This window comes from Polypterus senegalus, chromosome 10 (assembly GCF_016835505.1).
Source record: "Polypterus senegalus isolate Bchr_013 chromosome 10, ASM1683550v1, whole genome shotgun sequence".
Taxonomy (NCBI): domain Eukaryota; kingdom Metazoa; phylum Chordata; class Cladistia; order Polypteriformes; family Polypteridae; genus Polypterus; species Polypterus senegalus.
The window spans coordinates 150194846-150210024 of NC_053163.1; the positions used below are offsets into that span (position 1 = coordinate 150194846).

Here is a 15179-nt window from a genome sequence, read left to right on the forward strand (position 1 = left end):
GTGATTTGTTCTAAACCTGACTGAAATTTATCAAGGGCATTCGGGGGCCCCCTGGCAGTGACCATGGGCCCCTATAGGGTTGAGCTTCCGTGCTGCTTTCCCGTGTTCCCCATAGCCACCAAGGCGGTCGCCCCCTCGTGGTCCGGAGGAGGCATAATCCCTCTTCCGGTCCTTCCGGATGTCCTGGCTGGGTACCACCTCCAGCCGCTCGCCACACTCTTTTTACTTTGTATGTAATCTAGGTAATGCATATGTAATAATGAAAAAATTCCACCACTCTTTTCTACCTTCCTAAGTGCGAAAATATAATTTCAATATAAAGTTTCATTATAAATAGAAATAATTGATTGTGTATCGATATTATCAATTAGTTATGATGAGAAACAAAGAGATGTGATATTTGAGAAATATTGCGCAACTGGAAGTAGTTCTGATGACCTTGTCCTCTATCTTAGTATATGAAAGTCGAGGGGACCGCACTCCCAATTTTTCTTCTGATCTTCCTGGGCTTTGTTACATTTTTTGCAGGGCTATTGTATATGTTCCGTTGAATAATATTAAAATAAATGACACTGTGTTGATAAGTCATCTTGAAAATATCAAAGGAAACACCATATTAGACAAGTTGAAAAGAGACATTAACACCCCATTTCCAATTCTTTGAAATACTCTCATCATTCTTAAATCAACGTGATACAATGTGAGAAAATATGGAAAGTCCCAAAGGTGTAAAAGAGCTCTACGGAGTACACCAGTTAAATCTGTCATCCTATTTTTTCACAAATGTGTCTCTCCCAATATTCCCTTTAAATTTCCTTTTAATTTTTAATTACTTGTAATTTTGGATTGTAGGCAGTATGGTCTAAGCTTTGGATCTTAAATCACTACTACTATAGTACTACAGTGCTACCTTGGTATACGTCCGCTTTGGAGTAAGTCCAACTTGGTATACGTCCTGTTTGGACGATAAAAATTTTGCTTGGTATACAACCTTTGTTTGGAATACAACTCACGTGCTAGAACACCGTGCGTTACCCTTGTTTACCTCTCTCGAGACAAAGCCATGACTGCCCACGAGCGTCAGTACGGCAGTTGCTAACATTCAATGAACAACCCGCCCGATACCCTGGTTTACCTCTCTCTAGACAAAGCCATGACTGCCCACGAGCGTCAGCATGCGCTATAACTCTCTGTGAATTTTCACGTGATTTTGTGTTTTTTCACGTAAATTTGAATTGATTGTTGAAAAGTATGAAGGTGGCATGCGTATCCGGGACATGGTTGTTGCATACCGTATGCTGAGAATGACGGTATCTACGATTCTGAAAAACAAAGACGTTATTAAAAAGTAAAGTGAGGTTAAATTTTCATTTATTTCATCTAATTGCTTTTGTATTTATGTATTTTAGTATTAAGCAGTGTTTAAATTATTTTATACAACCCCATCAATGTATAATATGCCAATAACAATAGGATTTTTTTTCATGGGAACGGATTAATCATTTTCCCTTTATTTCTTATGGAAAAAATTTATTTGGTATACGTCCTGTTTGGTATAAGTCAAAGGATCTGGAACGGATTAAGGACGTATACCGAGGTACCAGTGTATTTCTTCCTCTTTTTCAACTTCTTTGTGGGGCCGATGTGCTGGATCAACTTTTTTCATACAGCTCAGTCCCACACCTCCTCACCAGTCAAACTCTTTTCCTTTAGATCTTGTTTTACTTTATCCATCCACCTCCTCTTTGGTCTTCCTCTTTTTCTCTTCCCCTGTACTTTCATTCCCATCACTCTTTTGCCCATATTTTCATTGTCTGTCCTCATTGCATTTCTGTACCACTTCAACACACTTTCCTGTACTTTCTTAGATTTCTCTCCCACTTTTGTTGTACCTCTGATTGTTTCATTTCTTATTCAGTCCTTTTCGTTATTCCTCACATTAATCTCAACATTTTCATTTTTATTGCATCCATCTTCTTCTTCTGTGCTCCCTTTACTGCCCATGTCTGAGCTCCATAGATCATTGCTGGTCTTACTACTGCCTTATAAACTTGCCTTTAATGTTCACTTTAATTCTTCAATACACACAATACTCCTGATACCTTCTTCAATTTTATCCATCCATACTGCACTTTGTAGGTTATCCCTACATCTAATTATTCATCTTGGGCTACCACTACCACTAATTTAAATGTGTCAACTATTTTCCGTTAGCTGTCCCTGAAGTCTAACTTGTGAATCCTGATCATCATTAAAGATTTAATTTATTGCTCATCATAAAACCTTGCACAGCTTTCTTGATTCAGTTGTGCTGCTACTGTAAAAATACAGAAATATCTGTATGAGACGACAGGTAGGTTCAGTACAATAGGGTTTTACAATATACTGGTTGTGACAAATCACTGATGCCTAAATTACAAGTATTAGGATCTTTTTGCGCCATATCTCAGTAGGAATCTAAAATGGATTCAGAAAATATTTTAATCACTTCACTTTCTGCACAGTGTTGTAGACTTAATTTTTAGTGGATACATTTGCAAATCTGCATTCAGTAGCTCATGATGACAGATTGAAGACTTGTTTTCAGAAAGGTCTGCAGATTTATTAAAGGTCAAAAACTGAAATCTCTCATTCATCTAAGTGTTCAGACCCTTTGCTATGACATTCCTAATTGTGGTCAGGTGCTTCCTGATTCCTTTAATTATCTTTACATGTATCTAGATCTTGATCCACTTGTAACAAATTTTATATAAAATGTATAAACTGAATGGTGAATATCCGATTGACAGTTATTAGAACAATCTAATGGAGTGATCTGATTCACTTAGCAGTTTTAGGCCATGCTTTATTGACAGCTGTCAAACGTCTACATCAGGCTAAGGCTTTGGTGTCTTTTGTTTTGAGACAATAAAATTGCTTTAAGTGAATGTGCAACACCTTTTTATATAAGAACTCATCATTCACACAGCATGTCAGGACCAAAAATCAAGCCATGAAGTCTGAGGAACATTAATTAGAACAATGTAGACAAGATCAGGCCATTTAGCCCATCGAAGCTTCCCAGTCCTATCCTCTTAATTCTTCCAAAGTAACATCAGGTCGAGTTTTGAAGGTCCCTAAAGTCCTCCTGTCTGCCACACTACTTGGTCACTTATTCCATGTGTCTATGGTTCTCAGTGTTAGGAAAAACCTCCTAATGTTTGTGTGAAATATACCCTACTTAAGTTTCCATCTGTCTCCCCATGTTCTTGATGAACTCATTTTAAAGTCGCCATCTTGATCCACTGGACTAATTCACTTGATAATGTTAAACACTTCAGTCAGGTCTCCTCTTAATCTCCTTCTGCTTAAACTGAGAAGGCTCAGCTCTTTTAATCTTTCCTCATAATTCATCCCCTGTAGCCCTGCAATCAGCCTAGTTGCTCTTCTCTGCACTTTGTCCGGCACTGCAATGTCCTTCTTGTAGCCTGGAGACCAAAATTGCAGAGTAGCTCTCTGTGGACCTCCATGATTAAATTGTGGTAAGGCATGGGTCTGGGCAAGGGGAAAAAAAACATTTCTCAAGCTTTGAGTGTTACCAGGAGCATGGTGGCCTCAAGAATTATAAAGTAGATGACGTTTGGAACTATTAGGGCTGTTCCTTGCTCTGCCCATACTGCCAAACTTTAGTAACCAGGCAAGAAGCACCTTTGTCAGGGAGGTTACCCAGAGCCCAATGGTCACTTTAATTGGTCTTTAGAAGTGTTCTGCGGAGATGGGAGAACCTGTCAGAAGAGTGACCATCTTGGCAGCACTACATCAATCAGGTATTTATGGTATAGTGGTTAGATGGAAGCCACTCTTGAGTTAAAGGCAAATGACTGTTTGCCAGATGTCATTTAAAGAGGCATGAGGGAAAAGAATCTCTTGTCTGACAAAAACTAAACTCTTTGGGTAGAACTCCAAGCTCTATGTCTGGTAAAGAGCAGGCAGTGCTCATCAGAAGCCTAATACCATCCCTACGGTGAAGCATGGTTGGGACAGTATCATACTATGGGGGTGCTTTTTTAGCTGTAGGGACAAGGAGACTGGTCAGAATTGAGGGAAGGATGAAAGCAGCCAAATATAGAGGGGACCTTGATAAAAACCAGTCCAAGCTGCATGTCACCTTAGACCGGGATGACTGTACACAATTCAGCACGAAAGCATGAAATGAAGACAAAGTAGAATGTGGTAGTTTACAGACACTTCCCATCCAATCTAATAAAGCCTCTGAGGATCTGTCAAGAAGAATGAGATAAACTGCCCACATCCAGGTGTGTCAAGCTTGTAAAGACTTAACCAAGAAGACTCAAAGATGTAATTGCTGCCACAGTACTGAATGAAGGGTCTTCTGTGAATGAGAGATTTCAGTTTTTGAGTTTTAATACATTTTTATAAATAATAATAATTAATAAACCTTACTGAACATGTTGTTTTTAATTTGTCATTATGGGTTCTTCAGTGCAGATTGATAGGCAAAAATAGGAACTTTTCCATTTAAAATTAAATCTGCATCACAATGAAGTGCATTAACTGAAATGGTCTGTATACTTTCCGAATCTACTGTTTAAAAGAAAAATATATTATTGAATTGGGACCACAGTATCTGAGTGGTACAGTTTCATGTCTCCATGGCAATTCTGCTTCTAACAATTATACTGCAGCACTATACTTGAAATGAACCTTTGCAGTAAGGTACTGTATTTAAAAATGTTTAAGTATACAGTATGTAGGTAAAATATAAGAAAAAAAACTTCTGTGTAATATAATGAGTTATTCCTATTGTTCATTTTAGGTGTTGTTCATCTGCACTGCCAATGTCACTGACACTATTCCTGAGCCTCTCAGAGATCGGATGGAGATGATCAACGTTTCAGGATATGTAGCACAAGAGAAGCTGGCTATTGCTGAGGTAAACCCAGGGGACATCACTTTGAATAGCTTTCCTTTGTCAGATTTTCTTAATAAGAATTTGTCTAAATTACCCACCACATCCTAGTCATTCTGGCCTCCTAATCATCCCCTGTCTGTAATTGGCTATCTCTCTCACCCCTTCATCACCTATCAGCTAATGTGTGGTGAGTGTAATGATGCAAAAATGGCTGCCATTGCATCACCCAGGTGCATGCTACACATTAGTGATGGCTGAAGTGGCTCCCAAACTCACTGAATGACTTTCAGTAGTGAAGAAAACAATATATAAATGTAAAGAATTATTATTATTATTATATGGAGAAAGATGATCTGCTGTGGCAACCCCTAATGGGAGCAGCAGAAAGATGAAGAAGATTATTATTACTAGATGGCTTTTCCCCCTGCTCACTTCGCTCTATGCCTCGTGATCTGCATCTCATGCGCCGCTTTGAAAGTTTAAAAGCCTGTACAGCAGCATCCTTTTGTCTCACTGCCTTGTTTCTCTTCTCCCCAGACATCCTCAAACACTATGCAATCTCTTTTTGCTGTTCCATTATTTCATTGAGTAATATTTTCCGTTTGTTTGCGCTAATATGATCTTTACTATCATTTTTTTGAGACTTTCGAAATTTCCTATTTCCGTTATCTCTAACCTGCTCTGCATGTGTATCGCGCCAATGTTTTTGAATTCTTTACGACATTCTGCTTTGTCTTTTTCCGGCTCCGGGCATGGTTAAATGTCTTGGCACAAAGTCTAGTCTCGCAGGAGGGGCTGGTTATTACTTTCCTTATTCTCAGAATTTGCACATACCTTATTATTGTTCTTTTTTACTTTCTTTTTTGCATTCTTTTCTCTCCCAACACTTTTGAGTCTCTTTTCGACGCGCTGCTCTTTCTTCTTCACTTAGTCGTTGACGTGTCATCTAGAACATACAAAATTTTTAAGAGCTGAGAGCACAGGAAGTGTGTCTGCCAAAAGCATTCCAACAACTGAGAGGTTAGCTGACTGCGGTCTTGTTTGAAAATGGTTGTAAGAAGGGCGTGACTTGCAAAAGTCACCGTCTCACAGGACTTGCTTCCAAAGGTTGAAAGTATGATGTGACTTGAACGTCTCGCGAGACGTGAAAGTGTCTCTCTGTCTCTCTTCAAAAGATCTTGTCTTGTCGCAGGAAAAAAAGCCTTGTCTCGTCCCAAGATTTGTTTTTATAATAGAGAGATTATTATTAAGAATGTTCTAATGCAACACAGTTTCATACTTACGTGTGCATGTTGAAAGATACACTGAAAGAGACATTCTTAGTCACAAGGTGAAAAAAACATCACAAGAGTAATGAGGGCCTCCCTAAAAAATGGTCTGAAAAATCAAATGGCACCAGAAAATGTACTCTGAACTGGCCAGCAGATGTCAGGCACTGTATTAGACTTTAAGGAACAGCTGCTTGGAGGCAGAATCCTTGTTATGTCAAGTAAGTTTACTTGAGATAACAGGGGACCACCAGCAGAGGGCGTCACCAGGACCTCACAAGAGTTTTAGAGTGCCACCCAGTTTGGGTTTGATGGAAGATTGGGCATACCATCAACAAAAAACTGTGTGGGCTGAAAAAGTCATAATTTGAGAAACTAAGCAAGTTGTGAGTGTACCTTTTTGGTTAGACCAAGCAGTCCGGACAATTGTTGGTTGTTTGGGCTTTGTTTCTTCTTTATATTAATATATATTTCCCTGTATTTAAAATAAAGGGCTTATACTTTACTTTAGGGACTGGGTTCTATTATGTTCAAGATCTTGGAAAGGACCGCAGAATGTGTTCAACTGTAACAAGAGGTTTCTGAAAAAAAGGCAAAAAAACCAAATTTCAGTTTGGGACAAATCACAATCAGTTAATGCCATGTCACATTAGATGACTTTTCCAGCGATTTTCGGTCATAGCCTTCATCTAAATAATCGGGGCCATTTGGCAGTATGCTCCCGTGAAGGCCAGTTGGGTAATGTGACATACCCAATGACTCACTCCAGCTACTCCAAGAGACTCTCCAATAAAATCAAACAGGTTTCAGTTTCTCTTTAGTCGTGGGGATGAGTGTTGACAAACAATGAATACTCCTCTAGAAATGCAATATACAGTGCCCTCCATAAAGTTTGAGACAAAGACAACTTTTCACATGATTTACCCTTCTGTTCCACAGTTGTAGATTACTAATCAAACTATTCAGACGTGATTAAAGTGCACATTGCATACTTTCATTTAAGGGGTATTTGCATATCTGCTTGGATCCCCCCATTTCAGGGCACCATAATGTTTGGGACATTTGGCGTCCCAGGTGTTTGTGATTCCTCAGGTGGGTTTCATTGCTTCATAAGATACCTTAGCCTGCTTCTACTCTTTGGAGTCTGCAGTTTCCATTATTCAGAGCTGTGCCAAAGTGTTGTCATTTCTACAGTGTGTGACCATAATGTATGCTGATACCCATAAGTGAAAGTCTGCAATGTGCTCTTTAATCATGTCTGAATTGTTTGATTTGTAATTTTAAACTGTGCAACAGAGGGTTCAATCAAGGAAAAATGTGTCTTTGTCCCAAATATTATGGAGGGCACTGTATAAAATGTAGCAACAAGGAATAAGGAGCGCTGATGTTTTGGATCTTACAAATACAAAAGAAGCTCATCTGCCTGATATATTGCATTTTATGTACCACAACAGAATGAAAAAAAGAAAAGAGCTGAACTTGCTGTGCCTGTTAACCTTTCTTACAGCACAAGCTCTGTCAGACAGTACACAATTGGCTCTCCGACAACAGGGCCAGCAAGACTGTTCTTGGCATGTTGGCATGTAGTCCTAAATATGACATGCCCAGCGATTTTCAGTTGTGTAAATTGACACGGTCCGGCGACAGTGTCGGCAACCACGGTCAGCAAGCCAGACATACCCTACATCTAGAAGTCACATAATCTGACATCGACTTTAGAGAGCAATTTCAGTCGCAATCTTCATCCCCACCAGTTTCTCGAATTGTTGCCACAATATGCTACTCTTGTTACCAGGTAATTCAAAGTGTGAAAACCCCTCACACATCAAATGATGATATTTAAACATGATAAAAATGTATAACTTGTTAGAATTATAATTTTATTTCTAAATGGAGAATCTGTAAACCAGAATTGTAGCAGAATAGCATGCCCGGCACAAAAGCAAATTCAGTGGAAGTTTCGGATCACGAACGTCTCGGACCACGTACAAATCGGGTTACGGCCAAAAAGTTCGCCAAACTTTTACATCTGTTCACGACCACACACTAAGGTGAAGAACAAGCCAGTTTCCCTTCCGGTTTGTACGCGCCGATGATTTCCGCACGTGCTCAGTCTCTCCCTGTGCATTCCGTGTGCATCGAGAGAGAGAGAGAGAGAGCTGGCCCTATAAGGCAGAGAAGGCAGTTAAAGAATGCACCGGGCTTGTTTTTAAAGAGATTGATTCGAGCATTGTTTTAACCTCATTGTATTTAATGAAGGCTTTTTTTCTATTGGATTTTAACCTCCACTTCACTTCTGTTTACAGCGATCGGTTCGTAGCGTGCATTGTTGCAAAGTTACTTTTCTTGGTTGTTTATTAAATTACGGATTTTTCAAATGTTCATGGTTTCCCTGTGCTTAAAACTCATTAAAAAAAAGGTGTTTACAGTGAGCGGTTTGTGAATTCTTGCAATGTTACTTTTCTCTGTTCAAAGTTTTCTCAGTGTTATTCATTGTTTTTACATTTAGTTTACTATTGCTACTATTACTATTACTGTGCATTCTATGGTATAATTTACTATTTTTGTGCTCAAAAATCTTTAAAAAAATATATTTACATACAGTTCATACGGTCTGGAACAGATTCATTGTATTTACATACAATCCTATGGGGGCAATTACTTAAGACCAGAGTTTTGGAATGAAATACGGTCATGACCCGAGGTTCCACTGTATAGTTTTGGTGAAGGTGCAAAATTCAGACTTGCTTGAAAAAAAGAATTATTGCAAATTGAAAAGTAGTGACCCCATTCTGGGTGGAAAACTGAAATCTGAAAATTCATTGTTGCCAGTTCAGATTTTTCACTAGCCAATGTATAACTCAGAGCAGGTCAAATATATCCATTTGTCCAGTGAATTGCTCCCCTTAAGAGGTGTCATGTAAAATAAATGACATATTGGACCTGAAGTGAAAGCAAAATGAAAGACTGCGGCGAGTGATGGGGTGAATCTCCTCAATTTATGGGGGTTCATGGCACTCGACAAATGCTTCAATGTGTTTTACCAGTATAATGATATTTTGTGATTTGCTCTATCATATTATTGGCTTCTTTTCTTTAGCGATACCTGGTCCCACAACTGAGAGCACTGTGTGGACTGGATGAGGAGAAGACGAGCATCACATCGGAGGCACTGACCGTCCTCATTAAGCAATACTGTCGCGAGAGTGGTGTGCGAAACTTACAGAAGCAAGTAGAGAAGGTAAACCCAAACACCCAGGAGAAACCTGCTCAGTAGTCACCTTAGACTTGTCACTTGTTCTCTTCATCCAGTATCTCCGTTCTATTTTCCAGGTTTTCAGAAAGTCAGCGTATCGCATTGTGAATGGGGAGGCCACCTCTGTCCAGGTGACGGTAGAAAATCTCCAGGACTTTGTGGGCAAGCCCATCTTCACTGTGGACAGGATGTATGACATCACACCTCCAGGGGTTGTAATGGGATTGGCATGGACTGCTATGGGTAAGGTCTTGTCCTTTCTTTGTGTCGAACAGCCCACCAAACACAATTTAAAAATGAGATGAAGAATAATGCTCTCCCTTTTCCAGTGTTTAACTGAGGTGCACAGACTAAAGATAACAAGCATGAAATTAAAAAAAAAAAACAAACAAAAAAAGCTACAATTAAAAAATTCTAAAAATTAAAATGTGAATTAAAGTTGTATCCCTAGCATTTTAGAGTGTTGTTACAATGATTACAGTATAGTCAGAAAAGGATTCAAACCCCTTCACTTTCTAGATTACGTTATACTACGGTATATACTTGCGTTTAAGTTCTCCCGTGGATAAGTCGGGTCTTGATTTTACCGTATAATTTCTGGTATTTTATAATGTCAGTCGTATATGTCGAATACAGAAAACTCACACTATTGGTCCAAGAGATTACGATGTGCTAACGCTCACCTGAGAGAGTAACCACAGACCACACTGCCATTATTTTCTATATATTGTGCCTACGTGACCACACGGTAATACCCAAACTATTCTGAAGTGACGTTTGCACTGATTTGTGTTTTTTGTATCTCATGCCCTCATTCCTTTATCATAAGAGCATCCCTTATCTGCGATGGAGCGTTCGATCAGAAGAAAACATGAAGCTGGTTTTAAATTAAGTCATTGAAGTGGCAAAAGAATTTGTAACTGCTCTGCTGCAACAAAATTTGATGTATCTGAGAAACTAGTGCGAGATTGGAGGAAGCAAAATTAAGTGTCGTATTTTTAAAGGGGCGTATAAGTTGAGGTCTGATTTTATGATCGATTTTTCAGGTTTCAACACCCAACTTATACGCAAGTATATATGGTACATAAACATTAATCCCAAAGGGGAATTTAGATGAATACAGCAATAGAAACGTACAAAATAAAGATGCAGAATTGCAAGACAAATAATAAAATCAGTCAATCGATAAATCAATCACTAATAAATATACATTGTGCATGAATTGTAAAATGAACTTCCAGTTTTGACAGATGTCCACGTTCATTGTCTGGCCAGAGCACCAGCGGGATGGACGGACCTGTGGAGAGAGCACCTGCGAGGCGTTCCGTCCCCTGGGATATCTGATGACAGCTCTCCTGGGCAGCTGTATCACCACGGGTTCCTCTAGTGCAGACTGGGAGTGAGATTTTCATGCAGCCCTGTTGGTTCCCATGGGGGTTGCCAGGGGGAGTTGAAGAGGCCGGCAAAGGATTTCCATCAAACCTGGAAGTGATTCCAGGTGATGCTGATGAATCAATTGGGACAGTTCCAGGATCTGGGACGCGAGTTGGGAGGAAGAAGACGCAGCTTACCAGAGAGGGAATGGAAGCAGAAAAGAAGAAAGAAAAGTCAGTCAGTCATCATCCAACCCGCTATATCTTAACACAGGGTCACAGGGGTCTGCTAGAGCCAATCCCAGCCAGCACAGGGCGCAAGACAGGAACAAACCCTGGGCAAGGCGCCAGCCCACCGCAGAGCCCACACACCAAGCACACAATAGGGACAATTTAGGATCGCCAATGCACCTAACCTGTATGTCTTTGGACTGTGGGAGGAAACCCACGCAGACACTGGACACAGAGCATGCAAACTCCACGCAGGGGGGACCTAGGAAGCGAAACCCAGGTCTCCTTACTGCGAAGCAGCAGTGCTACCCACTGCGCCACCGTGACGCTGCTGGAAAGGAAAGAAAAGTAAAAAAAAAAGAATAATACGACCTTGTTGTGTATGGTACTGTATACTAGAAGTGTGTGGTTATATCCAAGAGGAAGATGAATAAAACGAGTGTTGTGTGGTAAAAGCTTGTTTCTCTGCCTGCCTGTTAGTTTGAGATGGCTGGAGGGGCATTGAACTACCTTATAGCAGGAGACATAAAAGACCCCCAGAGGTACTTTTTAACTCACCACTGTGGAGTGAGCTTGTGGCTAAAAGTCCTCCAAGAGAGCACCTCCTGGAGGGGATTTTTCATCATCCTCCTCTTTTCCACAACAGCTTCTAGTGTGTCCAGGGTTAGCCCTGTGATGGAGTAGTCTTTCCAGACATTATGTGTATTTTAACTTCCAGTTGTTTCCCCAGGAGACAACAGTGTAGAACACCACACTGGGTACTACAGACTGGTAGAACATTTCGAGCAGCTTGCTGCACACGTCAAAGGTCCCAAGTCTCCTTACGAAGTACAGCCTTTCTTTTACAGCTCCATTGTGTTGTCTGGCCAGTCCAGTTTGTTGTTTATGTGAACCCCCAGGTACTTGTAAGTCTGCACCACTTCCACATCCTCCTGCTGGATGGCGATTGGTCTCAGTAGTTCTTCCTGCACAACAAGATGGAAGTCTTCTACAAGCCTCCTGTACTCAGACTCATGTCCATTATTAATGAAGCCTATGATGGAAGAGTCATCTGAAAGTTTCTGTAGATGGTAGGCACTCCTATTGTTCTCGAAGTCTGTTGTGTAGAGGGCTAAATCGGGAGGACAGGAAAGTTACTTTAATCCAGTATTACACACCACCATTTCAGACACAGAGTCCCTGAACCTCACAAACTGTTGTTCAGGTAGTCTATGATCCGTGAGACTACAGGGCCATTAAAATGCATACTCTTGAGATTTTTTCCCATTCCACGAAAATCTGCACACTTTATTTTTTTGAAAGTTTTCTAATTTATTAAAAATCAAAAACTGATATCTGTCATGAGTTGGTGTCGAATCCATAGCAAAAAAAAAAGATGTGAGGCCTCCAAGACCCTCTTTAAGCCAAGCCAGGCCAGGCTTCCTATGCTTAACTGTGTAAGGCCTGAAAACAGGGCTTGAGGCTTAACCCCATAGACTGCTTCAGCCTACACAAGACTGATTGTGTAGAAGCTTCAAAAATAAACTTAAATATCCCAAATGTTAAAAGTGCCTCTTAATAAACGGAAAACTTAATCTTTTGTTGAAGAAACCAACTAAACAAGAAATATTTAACAATAAAGAATTATTTAAAGCAAAAAGTGCCACAAAGGCATTAAAAAGAAGCTAAAAGCAGTTACATAAAATGGTAATCCACAACAAAACAAGTTCCAGTGCATGTCTGAATTGTTTGATTTATAATTTTAAACTGTGGAGCAGAGGGATAAATCAAGGAAAAACGTGACTTTGGCCCAAACATTATGGAGGGCACTGAACATCCTCAACACCTTTTCTCTCTCAGAAGTATTGTTATTGGTAGCAATCTTCAAGAATGCTTGCTAGTATTTTAGATAGTGATGTCGGAAATAGACACTCAATTTCCAAAATCTTTTAGACAGCAGGTAGTGTTCATCTAAATAGCTCCAGACACTTGTTTTCATCCTGATTGCGTAATCCAAGAATACCTTCATTTTGCTGCATAGCACTTTTGATTGGCTTCTGTTTACAAGAAATCTCAATTTGCACCGATTCTGAATCGTAACGAGATGCTTGAAGCCAACTCTAGTGCAGAAAATGCTCATTGATATTGAGCCCCACCTCACATTCGAAGGGAATTCTCAGCAGACTCAAAGAGAGAGCGAAGCAGAAGATAGATAGATACTTTATTAATCTCAAGGGGAAATTCACATAATCCAGCAGCAGCATACTGATAAAGAACAATATTAAATTAAAGAGTCATAAAAATGAAAAAATTAAAAAAAAAAAAAAGCAGACAATAACTTTGAGTAATGTTAGCGTTTACTCCCCCGGGTGGAATTGAAGAGTCGCATAGTGTGAGGGAGGAACGATCTCCTCAGTCTGTCAGTGGAGCAGGACGGTGACAAAAGTCTGTCACTGAAGCTACTCCTCTGCCTGAAGATGACACTGTTCAGTGATCAGTGGATTCTTCATAATTGACAGGAGTTAGTGCCCGTCGCTCTGCCACAGATGTTAAACTGTCCAACTATAATCCTATAATAGAGCCTGCCTTCTTAACAAGTTTGTCCAGGCGTGAGGCGTCTTTCATCTTTATGCTGCCACCCCAGCACACCACCGCGTAGAAGAGGGCACTCGCCACAACCGTCTGGTAGAACATCTGCAGCATCTTACTGCAGATGTTGAAGGATGCCAACCTTCTCAGAAAGTATAGTCGGCTCTGACCTTTCTTACATAGAGCATCAGTATTGGCAGTCCAGTTCAATTTGTCATCCAGCTGCACTCCCAGATATTGACGTACACTCAACATCCTATTTCCTCAAGGGGTCGCTAGCCCCCTAGTTGGAATGAGTTCTTTTGTAATTGCAGCGTTCTAAGTAACCTGAAATTATATAGTTATAATATTAAAAGGCGATATCTCTCCCATAGTGATATGGTGGTAAGAAATAACATAAGAGAAAATAACAACTTTCTTTAATGACAATTTACGTGGCATTACAGACGAAGGAAGCCATAGCAAGACAGTTACCAAGGTGGGATCTTTATGTATTCAGTCTGCCATTTTTCATCACTGCGCTGGAAAGATTCTCAGGACGGATGATGTTATCACCCATCCGTCCGTCGGCTTCGAGGTGTTTGGCTGCTGTCCAAGTCTTTTATACTGTTTTCTCCACATGTAGTTCCTTACTTATGTTCCGAACAAGGCAAGGAGAGGATTCAGTTTCATTTCTAACATACAGAAATAGTACAGTGCCCATTTTTGTAGTTGTCCCCTTCTCTCTTCAAATGCTGAGAGCCCCTTTGTGCTAATTTTGGCCTGGCCTGTACATGTGAGTGGATTTATAAAATAATTTTTGTACAGAGCACAGCGACATTAAACTTATATTCTGATTACACACCCCCATCTGGACACTAACCTGCAGTACGACTGCTCAGATCCAGAAAGAGCTTCCTGCCAAGACCATGGGTTTAAGAAAGAATTCAGGTAGAGAACCAAATCGCCAAGTGGAAGAGCAAACTGAACAGCTCTGATTTTTCAGTTAACTCTTTCAGGGCTGTTGATGATGGTAATCAACTGTAAAGTGTAACAAAACCAACCGTTATGTTTTAGTTGGACTCTGGTTGCTAGAAGGAAAATTAGCTTCATTGGTTTGACCGAGATTTCCTGCGCTCATGTGAGTTTTAAGGCATAAACGACTGTAAAAATGGCACAAGAGGTCAAAGCAAATGTGTAAAGCAAAATACTCCGTGGACCAAGCTTTGCCTATTATCTCTGAACTGGACTATGACTGGTCAGACTCCGATTTTGATACAAGTCATCGAAAATGAATGTGAGGTTCCAGCTTCAGCTGACTGGTCCCCAGCTAATCGTGGTGCTGAACAGGTTCGTGTAGCTGACACGCCTACGGCACATGTTCGCCAGGAGGACTGCCACTTAACAATGATAAGAGGCAGAAACCAGTTTACAATGCACTGTGACCGTGACCGCTGCTGCGGCTGCCTCTCCAGCCACGTGAAAGACAGCCTGGCAGCAAGCCTGCCACACATTCTTGGAAAACTGGCAGCCGCAGCATGCAGCAACAGACGTTTTATGTTGATTTCTGTGTGAGACCATTGCTTTTCAGA

At 40.4% G+C, this 15179-nt stretch overlaps 1 protein-coding gene across 1 annotated transcript in view; it reads left to right on the forward strand.

The window, feature by feature from the left end:
* Positions 1-15179, forward strand: part of lonp1 (lon peptidase 1, mitochondrial) — an 83056-nt gene that overhangs the window by 54960 nt on the left and 12917 nt on the right. The window contains exons 13-15 of the mRNA XM_039767055.1: positions 4817-4933; positions 9281-9421; positions 9514-9679. Coding sequence (XP_039622989.1) covers positions 4817-4933; positions 9281-9421; positions 9514-9679 — 424 coding nt within the window. The remainder of the gene's footprint in view (positions 1-4816; positions 4934-9280; positions 9422-9513; positions 9680-15179) is intronic.